Source organism: Phyllostomus discolor, chromosome 12 (assembly GCF_004126475.2).
Source record: "Phyllostomus discolor isolate MPI-MPIP mPhyDis1 chromosome 12, mPhyDis1.pri.v3, whole genome shotgun sequence".
In the NCBI taxonomy this organism is placed as follows: domain Eukaryota; kingdom Metazoa; phylum Chordata; class Mammalia; order Chiroptera; family Phyllostomidae; genus Phyllostomus; species Phyllostomus discolor.
In genome coordinates, this window is record NC_040914.2 from 29,945,197 (window position 1) to 29,964,042 (window position 18,846).

General features: G+C 40.3%; 2 protein-coding genes across 7 annotated transcripts in view; both read right to left on the reverse strand.

Moving 5' to 3' along the window:
- The window catches only part of LOC114511072 (zinc finger protein 530-like), a 568,693-nt gene that overhangs the window by 289,380 nt on the left and 260,467 nt on the right, over positions 1 to 18,846 (reverse strand). The window lies entirely within an intron of this gene.
- LOC114511040 (zinc finger protein 883-like) overlaps positions 6,931 to 18,846 on the reverse strand; it is a 174,926-nt gene continuing 163,010 nt past the window's right edge. For 3 of the 4 annotated variants that reach the window (XM_036013415.1, XM_036013416.1, XM_036013414.1), the window contains one exon: positions 6,931 to 11,036. In XM_036013415.1, the coding sequence (XP_035869308.1) occupies positions 9,304 to 11,036 (1,733 nt within the window). In that variant the 3' untranslated portion in view covers positions 6,931 to 9,303. Of the gene's footprint in view, positions 11,037 to 16,282; positions 16,410 to 18,846 lie in introns of all 4 variants that reach the window. The other variant, XM_028529647.2, reaches the window with a different exon arrangement.

The following is an 18,846-nucleotide window of genomic DNA, read 5'->3' on the forward strand; positions in this document are numbered from 1 at the left end:
CATGGGGCATGTGCCTTCTTCATGCCGAATGTGGTTGGGAAGGTTGCTCTAGTCTTTAATGCTACCTATCACACATCAGTTGGACCCACAGTCCAAATTAAATGCAATAAATAATACACTAATACTTAAGTGCATCTGTGCCTGATGTAGCCAGAAATCTTAGCTCTGCCTGAACAGCATTAATAGAGTCCAACTGATTTGATCTGATGCCTCTGACTTAAATTATACATTATTTTTGCAAACAATGTAGTACATGTTGAAGACATCAAAGACATGCAAGTACAGGAATTCAGCCCAGAAAGTGCATATAAAGTTCCAGATCACAAACTAAATATGATAATAAAGCTAGTCACACTAAATCTTTCTGAAGTGAACATTGTAGTCTATTTAATATGCAATTATACTAGGTCAAAAATAATGTACAACCATAATTTTAAAATACTTCATTGATTAAAAATATAAACCATTATCTGAGCCTTCGTTGAATTGCATGCTATCTATTTGTAGGTACAGGGTCGTAAATACATATTTTCTGAAGTTCAATAAAGCACACTACAATAGAGGGGGATATGCCCCCATTAGAGAATCTGTGATATACACTAATAACCTAGTTACCCCATCATACATATGACAAATATACCACAAGAATATAGGACAAACCTTCAAAAATAAAAATGATGCATAATATAAACACAAATAAAAATCTAATTATTTATAATTTAAATATTAATAAAATAAATAAAACAACAAATCTATGTTTCCCTCTTTCACTTCCTCTGTAAAATCAATACATAAATTTAAAACAAAATGATGTGTATGCATACATGAAATATAAGTTAAAAATCAATAGTAATTTTTCAGAAGGTTTTTCCTATTTAAATATTTAAAGGGCTTTTTTTCCTGTCTCTCAAATTGCAATAGATGTTGAGTCTCAACTCACCTTTCACCATCTGGACCAGCTGAGGAGTTTGCAGGTTATAGAGATTGCAAAGTTTGTGATACCCTTGATCCAAGACCACCCTTCAGGCTGCATGGGTTCCCTGTGGGATTCCTGAGCACTTTTGGGATATGCCCTACCAGCCATTCAGTAAAGAAGACCCCAGCCGACAAAGTTTGCAGACTTAACACATGCCACATACCAAAATACAAGGGACACATGTTACAACCCCTCTCAAATTGGTGTTGAAAAGAAGTATGCTTATTTCATAAGGAAAATGAAACTTTCCAGCTGGTGGACACAGTATGCATTCAGGAGACCGCCTACCAGCAAATCAGATGACATTTTCACAACAGAATCTCACCGGGGACAAATATCCAAGGAATAGAACACAGCTGAATCTGCAGATGCTGCCTCAGAGCCCCAAGTACATAGAGAGTGAATGCACATGCATGTGGAATAAATTCCAGAGACAATTTGGAGGCACATACGGGACCGAATTTAGCAAAATCCACAAGACTCTGAAGTTCATAGAAACTGGGAGGAGACACAGAAATGAGTGTTACTTAGTTAATGAATATTCTCAACTTGTAAGTGTGAGAGCCACAGGACATCAGTCAAGTGATGTGTAACCCTAGAGTACAATTATAAAGACTTTGACAGCATCCCCACAAAAATACAAGTCCCTGTGGAGCAATGAGAGCATCTTCCAAACGCTCACAACCACAGACAATCTTGTCATCTAAAAGCTGGCAAATACCCAGGGGAATATACTGTTCATTGATGCCAGTCTGGTCACAGAAATGAGTTCTATCCACTCTCTGTAATTCCCAGGACAATGTCATGCAGAGAGTGCAAATCCAAGCTCTTCTTTGACAAGATGCATAACTTTGACTTTGACCTCCTGGCAGTGAGTGAGAGAGCCAATGAGCATCTCAGGATGAAGGTAATTTCAATTTGCACTGCAACCTGGCTATGGAGTCAAACTACATCAAACACACCTTCCCTTAGACCTAAATATCCTCTAGACCTAAATAACTAGTAAATGATTGTTGAAGAGATGAAACATCATATCATGGCTTTTCTTCAAGGCTTCTAGATTTCTCAGTTTACTAATTTTGCTCAAGTTCTCATGAATGAAATAGACCCACACTTTGGAGAAAGCAGGATTGCATTGTAGCCAAGTGTCTGCTCAAGTTAATTCTCTCTTTTTTCAGAACTCAGGTTTTTAAAAAGAATTTATTTATTTTTAGAGAGAGAGGAAAGAGAAAGAGTGTGAAACATCAATGTGTGGTTGCCTCTCGTGCACCCCTCTACCTGGCCCATAACACAGGCCTGTGCCCTGTCTGGGAATTGAATTCTTTGGTTCACAGGCCTGCACTCCATCACTGAGCTACACCACCCAGGGCAGAACTCAGTGATTTTATTTACCACCCTTTGAGATTTACCTGTTCTCAAGCTTCATAGAGTATTTTCTCTTATAGCTATTTAAATAATGCTTATTCTATACCTCCATAGAAAAATATCAATTGATTGCCTCTCAGATACCCCTTGACCAGGAATGGAATCTGAAACCTTGGCAAGTGCCCTCAACAGAGAATCAAACTTGGAACCTTTTGCTTAGCAGATTGATGCCCACCCAACACTGCCACAGTGGTCAGAGCTGTGTGTGTGTGTGTGTGTGTTTTAAATGTGCTGTGTAAAGTTATTCTACTCTGAAGACATGTTAAATAATCCCAGCAGTGTAATGTTACATAGAATTCCTTCAGGGTGATACCAGGTTCCATTTAAAATACATTTACAACCTACTTAAGCACACAAGCCATCATCTTTAAAAACTTTGTGTAGTTCATTTGATAGTTACTGTGTGGTGACTTTGAGTTCACCTTTAAAAGGTTCACCACAGCAGAGTAATGGAATTAATTTGATTATTAATGATAGTTTACATATCTTATGCAATACATCTAAATTCATTATGGTAAAAGACAAATTAATGGGGATGAAGTTGGTGTAGCACCTATTATCATGTGTAATCAATAAATTATTTAATATCTCCCTGGGTGGGAGATATAGCTCAGTGGACTGAGCACAGGCTTGAAACCAAGGGGTTGCCGGTTCATTTCCCAGTCAGGGCACATGCCTGGGTTGTGCGTCATGTCCCTAGTGGGGGCTACGTGAGAGGCAACCATACATGAGTGTTTCTCTCCTTTTCTCCCTCCCTTCCTTCTCTCTAAAAATAAATAAAATCTTAAAAAAAGAGAGAGAGAGAGAGACCACATTTAGGAGAGTAGGAACATTAAAAAAAATTAATATCCTCTTGAATGCTGGCTGGTGTGGCCCAGTGGACTGAACACCAGCCTGCAAACCTAAAGGTCACTGGTTGGATTTCTGTTCAGGGAACATGCCTGGGTTGGTCAGGTTCCCCACTGGGGGTGTGCCAGAGGCATTCTTCTCTGGTACATCAATATTTCTCTCCCCCTCTTTGCCCTTCCTTTCCCCTCTCTAAAAAATAAATGAAATCTAAAATTCTTTTAAATCCTCTTAAAAAAATAGTGAAAGATGCAGAGGGATATGAGAGGGGACCCAAAAAACCCCACCGGAATTTATTAAAAATTGTGTAGTCTTACATGTTGAAAAGTCAGTCATCTTCAAAGTATTCTCCATTTGATGTAATACACCTATAGAGTTCTTTTTTCCACTGCTGTTTTTGAGCTAATCAATTTTGATGACTTTTAGTATTTTGGCCATTTTCATTTCACCTCTTCCACCAAGGCAAAATGTTTCTCTTTGAGTTTGTTCATCTGTGAAGGCAAAATGATGCTCTGGGCAAGATGGGGTGAATAGGGAAAGTGGGGAGCAGGGTCTTGCCAATTTTAGTCAAAAACTGCTGAACACTCAGCACATTGTGGGCAGGTACACTCATAAATCACCCATCATAAAACGGGCAAACATAGTGTCTTCAAACAAAATTCACTAAATGTGAATTCAGCCTCTCCAAATGCCAGCTTGTATATTAATTAAGGTCAGTTCCTAGAACACTTCCTAGCTGGGGAAGCCTATACTACAAGGGACCCACACTCCAGAAGATAATTCAAGTGTTTTGTGTCCCCCTTGTATTCTTAGGGCCTGGGAGCCATGGTACCAAATCATCTACTTGCTTTAGAGCTGCCTAGGATGCCCCATCCAGGATTCCGCTACAAACTCTGTAGAGTATTGTTCTCATTGATGAGCAAATACACTGAACCCCTCCACGTTCATTGTAATATCTTTGATCCCCAATAAAAAGTGTTATTAATTTTTTCAGTTAATATTAGTCTGTTAAGCAATTGTTATGTATTGTTGACCTTTTCAAAGCATGATTTGCAAAAGGATTCTATGGCACTGTTTTAATAATGTATATGAATGTTGGTATAAAAACTTTCCGTAAGATTTAGTGAGACACCAAGACACACTTGAAAAATATGTCAATAAAAGCTTGTAGCCCTGGATGGTGTGGCTCAGTGGATTGAGTGCTGGCCTGCAAACCAAAGGGTCACCAGTTCAATTCCCAGTCAGGGCACATGCCTGAGTTGCAGGCTAGGTCCCCAGCTGCGGGGGCGGGGAGGATGTGAGAGGCAACCACATATTGCTATTTCTCTTTCTCCCTCACATTCCCTTTCTCTAAAAAAAACAAAAGTTTGTAAAATATGAGTAGCAATATAAACAATGTGCATGTAAAGGAACTTAAAGCTAAGGGCTGCGGATGATCTTAGAGTTCAGTAGGAGACTGAACTGTGCCTGCAGATCACCTGATACCTGATCTCTGCTTAGGGGAACATAGCTGTGCCCATGGTTACTGTTCCCTTTAACATGACCTAGTTTTCCTTATAAACACTGCATCCTAAAAAGTATACTTGTATCTTTCCAATAACTGGGAAGATAAATTTGACTTACGACTACTGATAGGTTACCTTGATGACAAAATGACATCAAATTAATGCTTAAATCCCAAGTAACTTACGAGTGGTATTCAGGGGTGCTCCATCTGTTGAAAGTGGAAAATCAGTTAAGACTTAGAAGGGCTTTAAAGATTCAGCACTAATCCAAGACATTGTATTGACAGTAGTGAGGAGGAAATGGCAAAGGGAAAGAATAGATTTTCAGGGTGCCCATGCATGCCACTTGATGACTTTAAATGGACTGTGTTATTTTGGAATATACAAGAGCAGTTTGCAAATATCACCAAGGATGCTTTAGAGTCACCCTCCCTCCAGCTGTAACACTGCAAATGGGACATACAGACACAGACCCAACCTGATTTGGCCGATTGGCCCCTCCCTGGAACAATTAGGAGTGAGAATCTTAATTATGGCCAGCATGTACTGGGCAATGGAATGAGAATTTATGTTCAGAACAACTTATCCCGGTCCAAGTATCGCTGGTGTAGACACTGGGAAGCTAGAAAGCAGGATGTGGTTGTCGAACATGGTCAGGCCTGCAGGGAATAGATGAACACCATTGTTTCCCCCCAGCCAGTACTTGACAGTGTATAGTATCAAGTGGGCATTGAGTTTCCTGTAAGATGTGAACACTCCATCAAGGAGATACTATACTACAGGTCTCCACCATCACTTCTGAATATATCCCAGGTAACATGTTCAGCTGTCCTCAATATTGCAGAGTGGATCAGAGACATGTAGTAAAAACACTTGTAGTGTAAAACTGAAGCACAACATTCACCACAGTGTATAGTATCCTAACCTATCATTCACAAAACAAGTGTGCAGAAAGACCCAGCTCTGATTCACCAGATCTCATTAGTGCTGAACTCTGTAATAAGCTCAAAAAAGAGGTAGACAAATGCAGCTAAGGCTCAAAGTAGTTTCCCCTGCAGACCACCGGAAATGACAGATAGGGCTCCTATGAAGACTGTGAGGAAGATGTTAAACACACTTTTAAGACATAAGAAATGCAGAGATTTTTTGACAATTGCAACAGTGAAAACAGCAGCTAGATGAGTTTTATTTGCCTGGTCTTTGCTGTCCTCCTACCTTCTTCTGGGGGCCTAATACGCTATGGTAGAGATTGTCCCCAGCTCTAGAGCTAGACTTACGAGATTGAACCTAGGCTCTTCAATCTGACCTCCCTTTGCTATGTGACCCTGTAAAAACCCCTTCCTCTTCCCAACTATATTTCCCCCAGAAATACAATAACATCTACTAATCCTAGGATACTGTTAGAATTTTAAAACTGTAATGATCAAAAAGCAAACCCTGAAATATGAATGCCTGTTAAGTGTTCAGTGACTTTCATTACCTCCATTGATTCTTACAAGAGCCATAGTCAGTGCCTTAATTTCCTGTCAGTGAAGTGAGCTTTGGGGAGTTTGTCACTTAGATGCAACAGCAGGGATTCACATTGAGACCAAGGAGCCACCTCCTCCATGGGGAGGAGTCTGTGTGGACTGCAGCAGATGAGAGATCTAAGAAGTTCCATTTATCTTCACAAGTACTTGGGTGAGGTCCCAGGAGTCACTGGCTTGTGGATAGCACCCACCAGTGTGATAACTTAGTGGTATAGCCACTACTTTTGAAGTACCAAAATTGGGTTTGTGTGGCCAGTAACAGGAGCTGTGAAATAATTCACAGAGAACAAAAGCAGAAAGCAAAGTTTTACTCACTTTCCAAAAGAGGAAAGGGGCCTAAGTGGTAGCGCTGGTGGTGAATGGCTGGGGCTTTGAGTTCTTATCAGGTGATAAAGGGCAGCTTTGCAGCTGGGTAGTTGTGGTACTTATAAAACAGGTTTCCAACAGATTGTACAGGCTTCAGTTTGCTGTTATATTTTGGGTTAGGGTCCAGGTGTTGGGATTTGGTATGTGCTTTTTTGGTAAGTTTCTAAAATATCTGAATGGGGGACGAGTTCTGTAACCTCTCCAGTCCTGACAAGAGACTCAATGGATAGGTGGCTCTGCTTTAGAGCGCCTAAAAGGTGGGTTTTGTCCTTTCAGGGAAGAGGGCTGTTCTTTTTGAAAAATATTTTAACTTACATTCACTTATTTTCAGAGCTAGGGTGAGGGAGAGGAATATGGAAGTGCACAAAACATTAATTTTGTGTTTCTTGCATTTTCCTTACTAGGGACCTGGTCCAAAACCCAGGCATGTCCCGACCTGGAATTGAACCTGCAACCATTTTGTTTGCAGAACAATACTGAACCCACTATGGCACTCAACCCAGGGCAAGGTTGCTGTTTAGCCCTATTTTACACAGCTAATCCTGAGGCCTACAAGAATGCATCAAGTTCCTACAATCATAACAATGGTCAATAATCTAATATTTAAACCCAGGTTGCATGGCCAAGGTACTGGGAGTCCAATCACTATTCTCTTGCCTTTGGCTTCTGGGAGGGCTGAGTCTCAACAAATACCTGTTCATCTTCATACCACCTGGTGTACCTTCATGCTGGCAGCAACCCAACAAAACCCAGATGGCAGTCCACAGAAACAGCTTAAAACTAAAAAGCAAGGCTTTATTATATTATATTACTAAATGTTTGAATTTACAAAACAATGAAGTGTTAATAATGCAATTCATTCCTTAAAGTATATATTATGTACATACTACATAGTGTACAGCAAAAAAAAGAAAACAAAAAATCCAAGTAATTTGTATGCCTTCCACTATTAAAAACAATTATACAAAAAAGTTACTCCATAAAACAAAAATTATTTATTTAAGGAGTCAAAATGGGTGACTTTACAACATAGATCTTTGTTGTTTCATTCTCCTATTTGTTAAAGGTGAGTAACCCAATTTAATAAAATAGGTAGATTATGTAAGTACACATTTTACTAAAAAAACATCACTAATATATACACTCCTGCAAAAATGCTCATCATAAATCCTTAGGGAAATGCAACTAACACAACAGAGAGAGCATAATAAACATATGAAAAGAGCAAAAATTATAAAAATTAAACAAATCAAGATTTTGTTAGAGTGGGGAAATGCAACCCTCATACACTGTATGACACACCTAGTTTAGATAGTACTTTGTTAGGTACTTCAAAATATAAACATTAAACTTCTGAGACACGTCCACACTGTGAGCATATAAATTTAACCTCAGAAGTTTTCTTACAAAGTTTTCTTCGGTGTCATTTCAGTCACACTGAAAAAATTTTTTTCCCAAAAGTTAAGCATTTATGCAGTGAGACCTCTCCTACATCAAAAGGGTATGTATACAGACTTATGCCTAAAGATTTCCCATGTTCACTTCATGCCTGAAGCCATCAACCAGTGTGAACTATGATTAAGGTGTCTATGACTGTGAGTCAAAATGTGTCCCACATTTTATGTACCTGTAAGACCTATCTCCTGTGTAAACTCTCTAATGATGAGAAAGGATCGAAAAGAATATCCCGCATTCCCCATACTCAACACCTTTCACCAGATTAAAATGTCTGAATATAACGGAGGCTAGTGCTACCCGCCCCCCCCCAAAAATCTCATATTGCATGTATAAAACATTTCTCCTGTGTGACTTCTTAGAAGATAACAAAGGAAATGGATAAAAATGAAAGGTTTCCCAATTTTCTTTAGTTCTAAGAACTAAGACATCGTGAATTCTCTAATGACAATGAAGGGAATGGCTATAGTTAAAAGATTTCTCATATTTACATCACTTAAATGCACCATAAACTTATTGTACTAATGGAAATCACTGATACAAGAAAAACATTACACACATTCACTGTAGGCATAAGACCATTCTCTAGGGTGAACTCTCTGATGATAAGAGGGGACTGCTACAGAAGAATTTTCCACGTTCACTGCACTCATAAGGTCTTTCTCATATGTGAAATCTCTAAGGATAAGGAAGGTTACTGATAAAATAAAATCTCCCACATTCCATGCAGCCATAAAACTTCGCTCCGGTGTGTAGTCTGATTACAATGAAGGTTAATGCTACAGATAAAAGATTTCCTGCATTTATTGCCCTCATAGGCATTTCTTTGGTGTGAACTCTGATGATAAAGGACTTCCCACATTCAGTGCACTCTTAAGGTCTTTTGTAAGTGTGAATTCTGTTTACAGTAGGCAGAGCTACTGGTATAAGATCACTCACATTCACTGAACTCATACAAACTTTCTCCAGTGTGAACTCTGTGATGTTTACAAAGTTCACAGCAACTGGTAAAATATTTTCCAGTTTCACCACACATACAAGGCAATTCTCTAGTGTGAACTTTGTGATGATAATGGAGGGCAGAATTATTGGTAAAAGATTTTCCACATTCACTGCACACAAAAGGCCTTAATCCAGTGTGAACTTTCTGGTAACAACAGAAGGCAACCCCTATGGGTAAAAAATTTCCTACATTCACCACTCATAATGCTTTTCTCCAGTGTGAAATCAGATGAGAATTAAAGTAATCTTTTTTCTTAAAACATTTCCCACATTCACCACACTCATAAGGCCTTTCTCCGGTGTGAACTCTCTGATGACGAATGAGGCCAGATTTGCAGGGGAAAGACTTCCCACATTCACCACACTTATACGGCCTTTCTCCAGTGTGAACTCTGTGATGATAACGGAGGGATGAGCTAATGGCAAAACATTTTCCACATTCACTGCACTCATAAGGCCTTTCGCCAGTGTGAATTTTCTGATGATGACGAAGAGAAAAGCTCCTGGTAAAAGATTTTTCACATATACTGCACTCATAAGGTCTTTCTCCAGTGTGGACACTTTGATGATTACGGAGAGCAGAGCTACTGGTAAAAGATTTCCCACATTCACCACACTTATAAGGCCTTTCTCCAGTGTGAACTCTGTAATGATAACGGAGAGACGAGCTAATGGTAAAAGATTTTCCACATTCACTGCACTCATAAGGCCTTTCTCCAGTGTGACCTCTGTGATGTTTACAAAGTTCAGAGCTACTGGTGAAAGATTTTCCACCTTCACTGGACTCATCTGGCCCTTCTCCAGTGTGAACTCTCTGATGATACTGGAGTGAAAAGCTATAGGTAAAAGATTTTCCACATTCACTACACTGATAAGGCCTTTCTCCATTGTGAACATTCTGATGATGACGGAGGGTAGAGCTCCTGGTAAATGATTTTTTACATTTACTGCATTTATAAGGTTTTTCTCCATTATGAACACTCTGATGATTACGGAGTCCAGAGCTACCAGTAAAAGACTTCCCACATTCATTGCACTCATAAGGCCTTTCCCCGGCATGAATTCTCTGATGATATCGCAGGCCAGAGCTTCCGGCAAAAGATTTCCCACATTCACTGCAATCATAAGGCCTTTCTCCAGTATGAACACTCTGATGATTACGAAGGCCAGAGCTACCAGTAAAAGATTTCCCACATTCACCACACTCATAAGGCCTTTCTCCAGTGTGAACTCTCTGATGATACCGTAGGGCAGAACTAAAGTTAAAAGATTTTCCACATTCACTGCACTCATAAGGCCTTTCTCCAGTATGAATTCTCTGATGAACACGGAGGGAAGAGCTAGTGGTAAAGGATTTCCCACATTCACAACATAAAACACACTGTCTTTCTGTAAGGAATCTTTGGTCCTCAACAAGTATGCTGTCACACCCAATGGCTTTCTTGTATTCTTTTCCGTTGTCATATTTTGTAGTTTGAAAAGTCACTACAGACTTAGAGATGTTATTTTCCCTGGGCATGGTGTGAGCAGCCAGTTGCTCAAGATGTCCTGAGCTGATGAGGAAATGCTTTTCAACCTGACTAGAGGCACAAGGATTCCAAGACACATGGAAATTGCAGCTCTTTGCAAGTGAGATCCTCTCCACACTGCTTATGAAACGATTCTTTGTTATCTGTTCCTCCTGGTGCTGGTAACTCTGTGCACTGAAATAGTATGGTTTTGCACATGCCCCACACCTCAGCAGTGTTGGGTTCTGTTGCGTTCCCTGCTGGTCAGCCAAGAGGAAAATGTCTTTCAAGATGAACCCACAACTCTCACAGGGGTGGCTTTTCTGGGAAGACAGTGCTGATTTAATATTCTTAGCCTTTGAGTCTCCTGCAGATACATTCTCTTGAATGGCTGCCTCCACCTCCTCTGTTCCACAGCAGCAACCTGAACAAAAAGAAACATTACTGAAGTTCATACTGACCTTAGGAAGCGGGCTTTCTCATCACAAATATGCATCTATAACTCCTGGCATGATTCTATGTGATGATTTCCAAGACAAGTGGGATAGACACTGAAAAAAAGCCCCTCAATTCAGTAAATAATGGGAACTCATTAAACAAAGGGCACTAGGATTGGAAGGAACACAATGAAGACAGGCTGGGTTTACAAGATGTTCCTCTGTTAGTGGATGCCTGCAAAGCCCTTCCTTCTTGTGATGTATGGCTGTGTAGAGGAATATGAATGTGTGCAACTCCATGAAAATCAACCACAGAAAATCAGATGTTCTACGAGGTTTATAGAAAAATATGTGCACACTGCAAGGTGTAACAGGCATTGATCAAAGGTGGAGAGTACATCAAAAAGACCCCTCTGGGAAATAGTGGTGGTGTAGAGGTTAGAGAGGCAGAGAGTTTCCATGGCTGGAAGCTAGGGTAGAAATTAAAACTATTAAAGTAATAAAGGGCAATATGTCAATACTGGGAAAGAATAAGTGGATTAAAGTGTAGCCACCGGTAATGGTGACAAAATACAGTTAAAGAAAACAACTTCCTCACTATGTTTTAACAAAGCCCTGGAATCAAATTCTCCCCAACTGCCATTCACCAACTCCAGACCACCTCTGAGCCCATTTTGTCATAGGTGGATTCCTGTCTCTCTTATGTTACACCAAGGATTCTTCCACTTGACTCTCCATTAATCAATTATGTGGAATACTGATGATGCAACTCTAAAGAGAAAGAGAAGAGATAATAACCAATACTGTCATAGAACTCTGCACACACACAAAAAAAAGCAAGCAAGAAAAAAAGAAAAAGAGCTTTGTGTGTGATGATAGCAAGAGGGCAGAATAAAAAATACAAATATTTAATCCCCTTTAAGAATAATTAGACAATCATCCATATAAAACCACATCCCTTCAGGAAAGGAGAAGAAGCTAAAGAGACCAGTTATACCAAAGAGCTACAAAGTGGAGAACACAAAGAGCTAGGCAAAAGAATTCCAGGAAAGCCCCGGCTTGTATGGCTCAGTGGATGGAGTGCCAGCCTATAAACTGAAAGACTACAGGTTCGATTCCCAGTCAGAGCACATGGCTGTTATGCAGGCCATATCCTCAGATGGGAGTGTGCAAGAGGCATCTGATTGATGGACCTCTAGCACTGTCATTTTCACTCCATCTCTTTCTTCTTCTCTTTCGCTCTCTCTAAAAATAAATAAATCTTAAAACAGAAAAACAATAGCAAGAAAAATAGCTTAGCAAACAGGGTTAGATTCAAAACACTAGGGTAAGAACTTTTTGGAGGCACTACGCTTGTGCTACCATTGACTCTAGTGGCCTGTTTTATGCCTCCAAAGACTCCAAAAAAGATCACTAAATATTTGGAACACCACAGCCCTGGCCACTGAGGATCCCTTCAATCTTCACAATGCTGACCTTGGTCATGGGGCAGCAAGAATTATGGGAAGTGAAGCTTCTCCTCAACGCAAAACACAGCATACCACCTAGCAAGCACCCTTGTATGCATATGCAGATAAAACTACTTCTCTAAACAGAATTGGTTCATGAAGTCCAAAAAGTAACTGCTCCATCAAATATCAGACATCAACACTAAGAAAAAGGGAAATATGAAAAAAAAAATCACAAAGGAACATCACAATTTTAAAGTGAATTAAACAACAAAAAAGAGGAAGTATATAAATTGCCAGAAAAATAATTCAAATAATCATTCTCAAAAACATCAATGAGATACAAGCAAATACACATGGAATTCAACAAAATGAACAAGCAAATACAGGAACAAAACACAGGACCAGAGAGAGAGAAACCATAAAAAAGAATGCAATAGATATTTGGGAGTTGAAGAATACAATGTATAAAATTAAAAATGCAAAAGAGTTTCAAGACCAAACAAGATCACACAGTAAAATGAATATGTCACCCCAGAGGCAGGTTACTTAAAATCATCCATTTGGGGGAAAAAAAAAAAAAAAAAAAAAAAAAAAAAAAAGAGGACAGCCTGTGTGAACATCATAGAGATAACCTATATTGCATTGTGGGTGTACCAGAGGAGGTGAAAAGAACAGAAAATGAGAAATAAATAGGAAGAGAAGAAGCATAAAAATTTATTTTAAAAAATGAGCTGAAGATTGACTTCAAAATATGAAAAAAAAAAATGTGAATAGCCATGTTCAAAACCCTCCCAGGTCCCAGTACAGATTCAATGCAAAAAGAACTTCAGCAAGATACATTATAATAAAAGTGTCAAAAATCAAGAGCAAGAAAAAGTCTGAACAACCAAAGATGACAAAAACTCCTCATGTAAGGACAACACTCCCATAAGGCTATCAACAGATTTCTCTGAAGATACCTGGCAGGCTTGGAGAATATCAAATGATATATTCAAAGCATGAAAGGAAAACATCTGCAAACCAGAAAAACTATTCCTCAGAAATAAGGTCTTTCAGCTGAAATAAAGGCATATTATATAGAAATAGGAAATGTAATAAAGTGTAAAACTCTGGTAAGGCTGGATGTCACCAGGTTCCCAACACTGAAACAGTTAAGTGCTGAAGTGTACTTTATTTAACTCTATTGTATAGGATAAAAATAAAACGTTTTAAGAATAACAATGGTGCCCTTGCTGGTGTAGCTTAGTGGACTGAGTGCTGGCCTGCAAACCAAAGGATCACAGGTTTGATTCCCAGTCATGAGGATATAAAGTACAGCACAGGAATGAATAGATAAAGTCAGCGCCATTTGCTATTGTAGCACCATTTGCTGAGCAGGCCCATGACCTTGTTAAACATGAATGCCATTTTACTCTTCTGAGCTTAAGTCCCCAGGACTGGAAATTACTGGAAAGCAAGAATAACCCCTGAGCAACTGCTTCCTACAGCCAAAGGCAGAAGATAATATTGCAACAAACTGCAGCCCCAACAGCCCAAGGGCCACAAAACAGCAACCTTCCCATCCTGTTTTGATCCAGTTATAATCCAATTAAAGCTCAAAGCCTCCACCCCTCAATACTGGTGCTTCTCTCCATACCATGCCCCTCTCCTTTTTTGCAGAGGGAATAAAAACATTACTACCTATACTTTCTTCTTTTTGTGAATTCTTTCATAGCCAGCAGCACAGACCACCCAAACACGGAATATAGTCAGTAACAGTCTACTAATTATGTATGGTGTCGGGTGCATATGAGATTTATCAAGATGACCACACTATATAATGTCTAATCATGGAACTAATAATGTATGTCAATTGTATTTAAAAATAAAATATTTTAAAGAAAGGCGAAACTTGTCTTCCCACAAAAAAAAAAAAATCTCCACAAGACACAATGTATGCTGCTTCCAAGAGGCTCGTGAAATCTTTACAGACACAAATATGCTGAAAATAAAGAGATGTAAAAAATATTCCATGCGAATAACACCAAAGAGATCAGGAGGATAACAATTTTAATTACTATACACCCAACCACAGAGCCCCTAAGTACATTAATGAAACAACATGAGATCTTAAGGCAGAAAATGCAATGCAACAGTACTAGACGACTTAAATATTCCCCTTCCAACAATGGGTGGATCATCCTGTTTTAAACAATTTAGGAATTACTGAAGTTTGAGAACACTACTGAGAAAACAGAACTAATACATGCATAGTATTTTATCCAGCCCTGGCCATGAGTCTCAGTTACTTAGAGCATTGCCCTCTTTCAGAACTAGTTTGAGGATCTGATGCCCTTTTAAAGATGTTTATAGTTCAATGCCTCTCTCACATTGATGTTTCTCCTTATCCCTCTCTTCTTTCTCTAATAATCAATGAAAGTGTGTTTTTTTAAAAAGATTTATTTATTTTTAGAGAGGGGAAGGGAGGAGGAAACAGAGGGAGAGAGAAACATCAATGTGTGGTTGCCTCTCACACGCTGCCTGCCCACTGAGGACCTAGACTGCAACCCAGGCATGTGCCCTGACTGGGAATTGAACTGACAACCCTTTGGTTTGCAGGCTGGCACTCAATCCACTGAGCCACACCAGTCAAGGCTCAATGAAAATATTTTCCAGTGAGGCTAAAAAAAAAAAATATATATATAGTTGTAGAGAGTACGGGCAAAATGCAAGTCCTAGTCATAGTCACCAGAAGAGTGTGAGGGTTTTTTTTTTTTTTAATGAAAATGTGAGTTAGTTCATTAAAGTTTGGGGTAATGAAACAAAACAAAACAAAACAAAAAAGAAGGACCCCTGGAGACATGATCATAGGTGAGCCTGTTAAGTAGAAGAGACATTAAACTCAGGCAGGGAGGAGGGAGAAGTGTCTCACCCACCACCTCAGTAGCCCTGAGCCTGGTCCAATAATATTGCCAGGTGTTCTGAACATCACAAAACACCATGCTAACACAGGAGGGGGAAAAGCCCTTGAAATTTTACATATAGTTTCCACTATCTGGGAAAGAAAGGCTTTGAAACTGTATATTAATCCCAAGGCCTAGAAGAAAAGCAGGAGTGGGTCCACAGTGCCCAAAGAAGAAGTTCATAAAAACCTAGTTAATTGCCTGTCTCTGGTCACTACTGTTTTATGAGGGGGTCCCTAGTGCTTACAGACAGATCCCATAAATAACTTTGGGTAACTACCTCAACTTTAAAGATCTGGTTCCTGTTATGTATCTGTACACAACAGGATAACCAAATGTGGCCTGGAGCAAGATGAGAATTCGGGCTAATAACCTGCCTGCACATACCTACTTTTGGGTAGTAACCTCTGCCCCAGGGGAAGCTGGAACCACCTTTGGCTGTCAATCAACATGTAATTCCCACATCCCCATCCCACCAACTATATAAGTTCTCAGGACAAAGAACCTGATGCTTTTTGCTGCCCTTACCCTGCAATGTCCATAACTTATGCCTTTTGCCCCGACCTCAGCAAGGCTTGTTGTCTTCCATGAGAATGTATTGCTAATGAACTCTGCTTAATGCTAGTAGACTGCTAATCTGTAACTCTTTACTGTATTGGAAAGACGAATCAAGTGTATCCTGTAAAAATCCCAAGACTAGCTGCTGCTGTCCATTGTCCCCTGGGTACAAGTCTGGCTGGGACCTATAAAGCTTGGAATAGAAGAAGCAAATGGCAAACCTGAGGAAACAGGGACGCAGGTGTGCCAAAGAAGGGCACACAGGGAGAGTCAGTGTCTTACCTAGCGAAGATATAAGAGCATAGTTCTCCAGCATCACATTGATGTACAGGCATCTCTGAGCCTCATCAAGGAGGTGCCATTCTGTCCTGGAGAAATACACAGCAACATCCTCAAAGGTCACAACAACCTGTCAGAATTAACAAAAATAAATCTGGAAAAGTCTGAGACCCCAGAATCCTACTTCCCCATGACCAACCATCTACGGGGCCAAAATCAGAAAAGACATCAACCCTTGGTGCCAGGGATGCCTATAGTCTCATCATGATCTCATTAATCACTCTCATCACCTTCAGCAAAGGAAGGCAGAATGAGAGGAAGTGGAGCAGATAAATCCCATCTAAACTCAGGGCTGTGCCTGCAGGGCCCCATTCTTCTTTTCCACCAATTCACCTTCAGCTGCTAGGACCAAAATTGCTGGGGTGGTTTTGAACACTCTCCTTTCTTTCCTGTAGCTGCAAAATCTGAAACTTTATACTTGTATTTCTTTTTTTTAGAGGGGAGAGAGGAGTCAGGAGAGGTGGAAGAGGGTATAAAGGGGATAAATAATGAAAAAAAAGAAAGAAAAAAAAAATGGACCAACAATCCAACCCTTTCTTCAAACTCTGAGGCCCAATGCTGCTTCACCGTCTGTCCTGGGACCCTAGAACCTTCCTGGTTCTGGGCTCCCTGACACCATTTTTTAACTCCCATAGTATTTCCCACTATGCAGTCAGATGTAGCCTGTTAAACCTAGGAGAGCCTAGCTCCTTTTCTTATGCAAATACCCCATTCTCTTCATGAAAATGATCATTTGGCCACTTTACAACTGTGATTCTTGACCCCCCTGTTCCTGGTTTTTAACACAAAGAAAGGAGACCTCAGATACCTATCCTAGTTCTGTGGCACCTCCAAGTATTTGCATATGGATGTGATTCTCCCTGGATAGCTTTCCATAACTGCTTCCATGGGCTGCCATTGTGGATCCCCCAAAAAGGGGGTAACCACATGCTAAAACTGACAGTTTTTATGGAATCTACCATGATGGCCTTACAAACTGAGAGGTGGAAAATACTCCGTAGATGGTCTGAAATTAAAACTTTCTAACTCAAAACAGATAATGGCAAGTTTTCTCGTAGGCCTGTATCTTCCCCAAGAAAGATCAATTTTTACCTTAACTGAGCCCGCCCATCTTTCTATTTTTGCACCTACGTTAACATACCTTTGGAACATCAGTGTAATTTCCTTTTTTCTTACCCATAAAGGCACAACCTCTGCATGACAACAGAGACTTAAAAAAACCCTCATTGTTCTTACTACTGTTAATCAATTAATATTAACTATACTATATCCAAAAATGTAAAAGAACACTTACTTTTTATCTAATATCAAAGAGTTTCCTTCTTTGTTTTCTCCTGCCTCCTTAACCTATCACCCATTTAATTTCAAGTTCCCTACTTGCGTCTTCCCTTTCGATTCTGCTGTATAAAATAAGTACTAAAACTGCTGTATTGCAGCCCTGGCTGGTGTAGCTCAGTGGATTGAACGCCGGCCTGGGAATCAAAGGGTCACCAGCTGGATTCCCAGTTAGGGCACATGCCTGGGTTGCCGGCCGGATCCCCAGTAGGGGGCGCAAGAGAGGCAACCACACGTAGATGTTTCTCTCCCTCTTTCTCCTTTCCTTCCCCTCACTCTAAAAGTAAATAGATAAAATCTTTTTAAAAAATAAAATATAACTGCCATATTCCAAAGCATTTTCTCACTCTTTTGAGATTTGGTTTCCTGGCAATCATCGCCAGTTTGGCTAAAATAAACATTAAAAAAATTAAACTCTAAAAATTGGAATGTTTCTTACATTGACACCAGAAATGGGTGCACCTTGATATACCAGTGACCTGCACTCAGGACTGGGTATCCGCAGGGTCCCCAAATCTAAAAGCTGGGAAACTACCAAGAAAAGAGTCTTTAGACACTATAAGGTAATGAATGTCACCACCAGGTAGGAACTGGGACACCCTTTCCTTCCTTGTCTAGTTCGATAATGCCTTTCAGCTTCAGAACCTGTGGGGAAGACGCAATCAATCACCTTCACCTATTGGTAAGCCGGTCTCAGCTGTATCCCCGCCCAGCCATGGAGTCTAGCGACCTCCGGCCAAGGGTCTCCTCAGTGCGGCCTTCAACAAGGGGCTCCCCTACCAGTGCCTCTCTGTTCTCATCACCAGACTCCAGTCGGTTTTCTATCTCAGCAGACTCCTAAAAGCTTTGAAAACAATTACACAGCCTGTGTCTCTCTAGGTTCACGACGTTCCCAGGCTCCCAGGACCCTGAAAATGAAGGTGCAAACCCTCTGCCTCCCAGTTAGGACCCGACTCCGCCTCACACTGTTTGAACGAGATGTGAGGCCGACATTAGTTTGCAGGTCCTTCATGGTCAGCAGCAACTGCGCGTCGTTACTCCGTGGCCCCTCAGCCCATCACCCTCTGCCACGCCGTCACTCCCTGTGTCACCCACGAGCGCCTCACGTCCAGAACACAGGAGCGTAGGCTGCAGGGCGTCACCCGCACTCGAGATGTAGGGCTCGGTGGGAT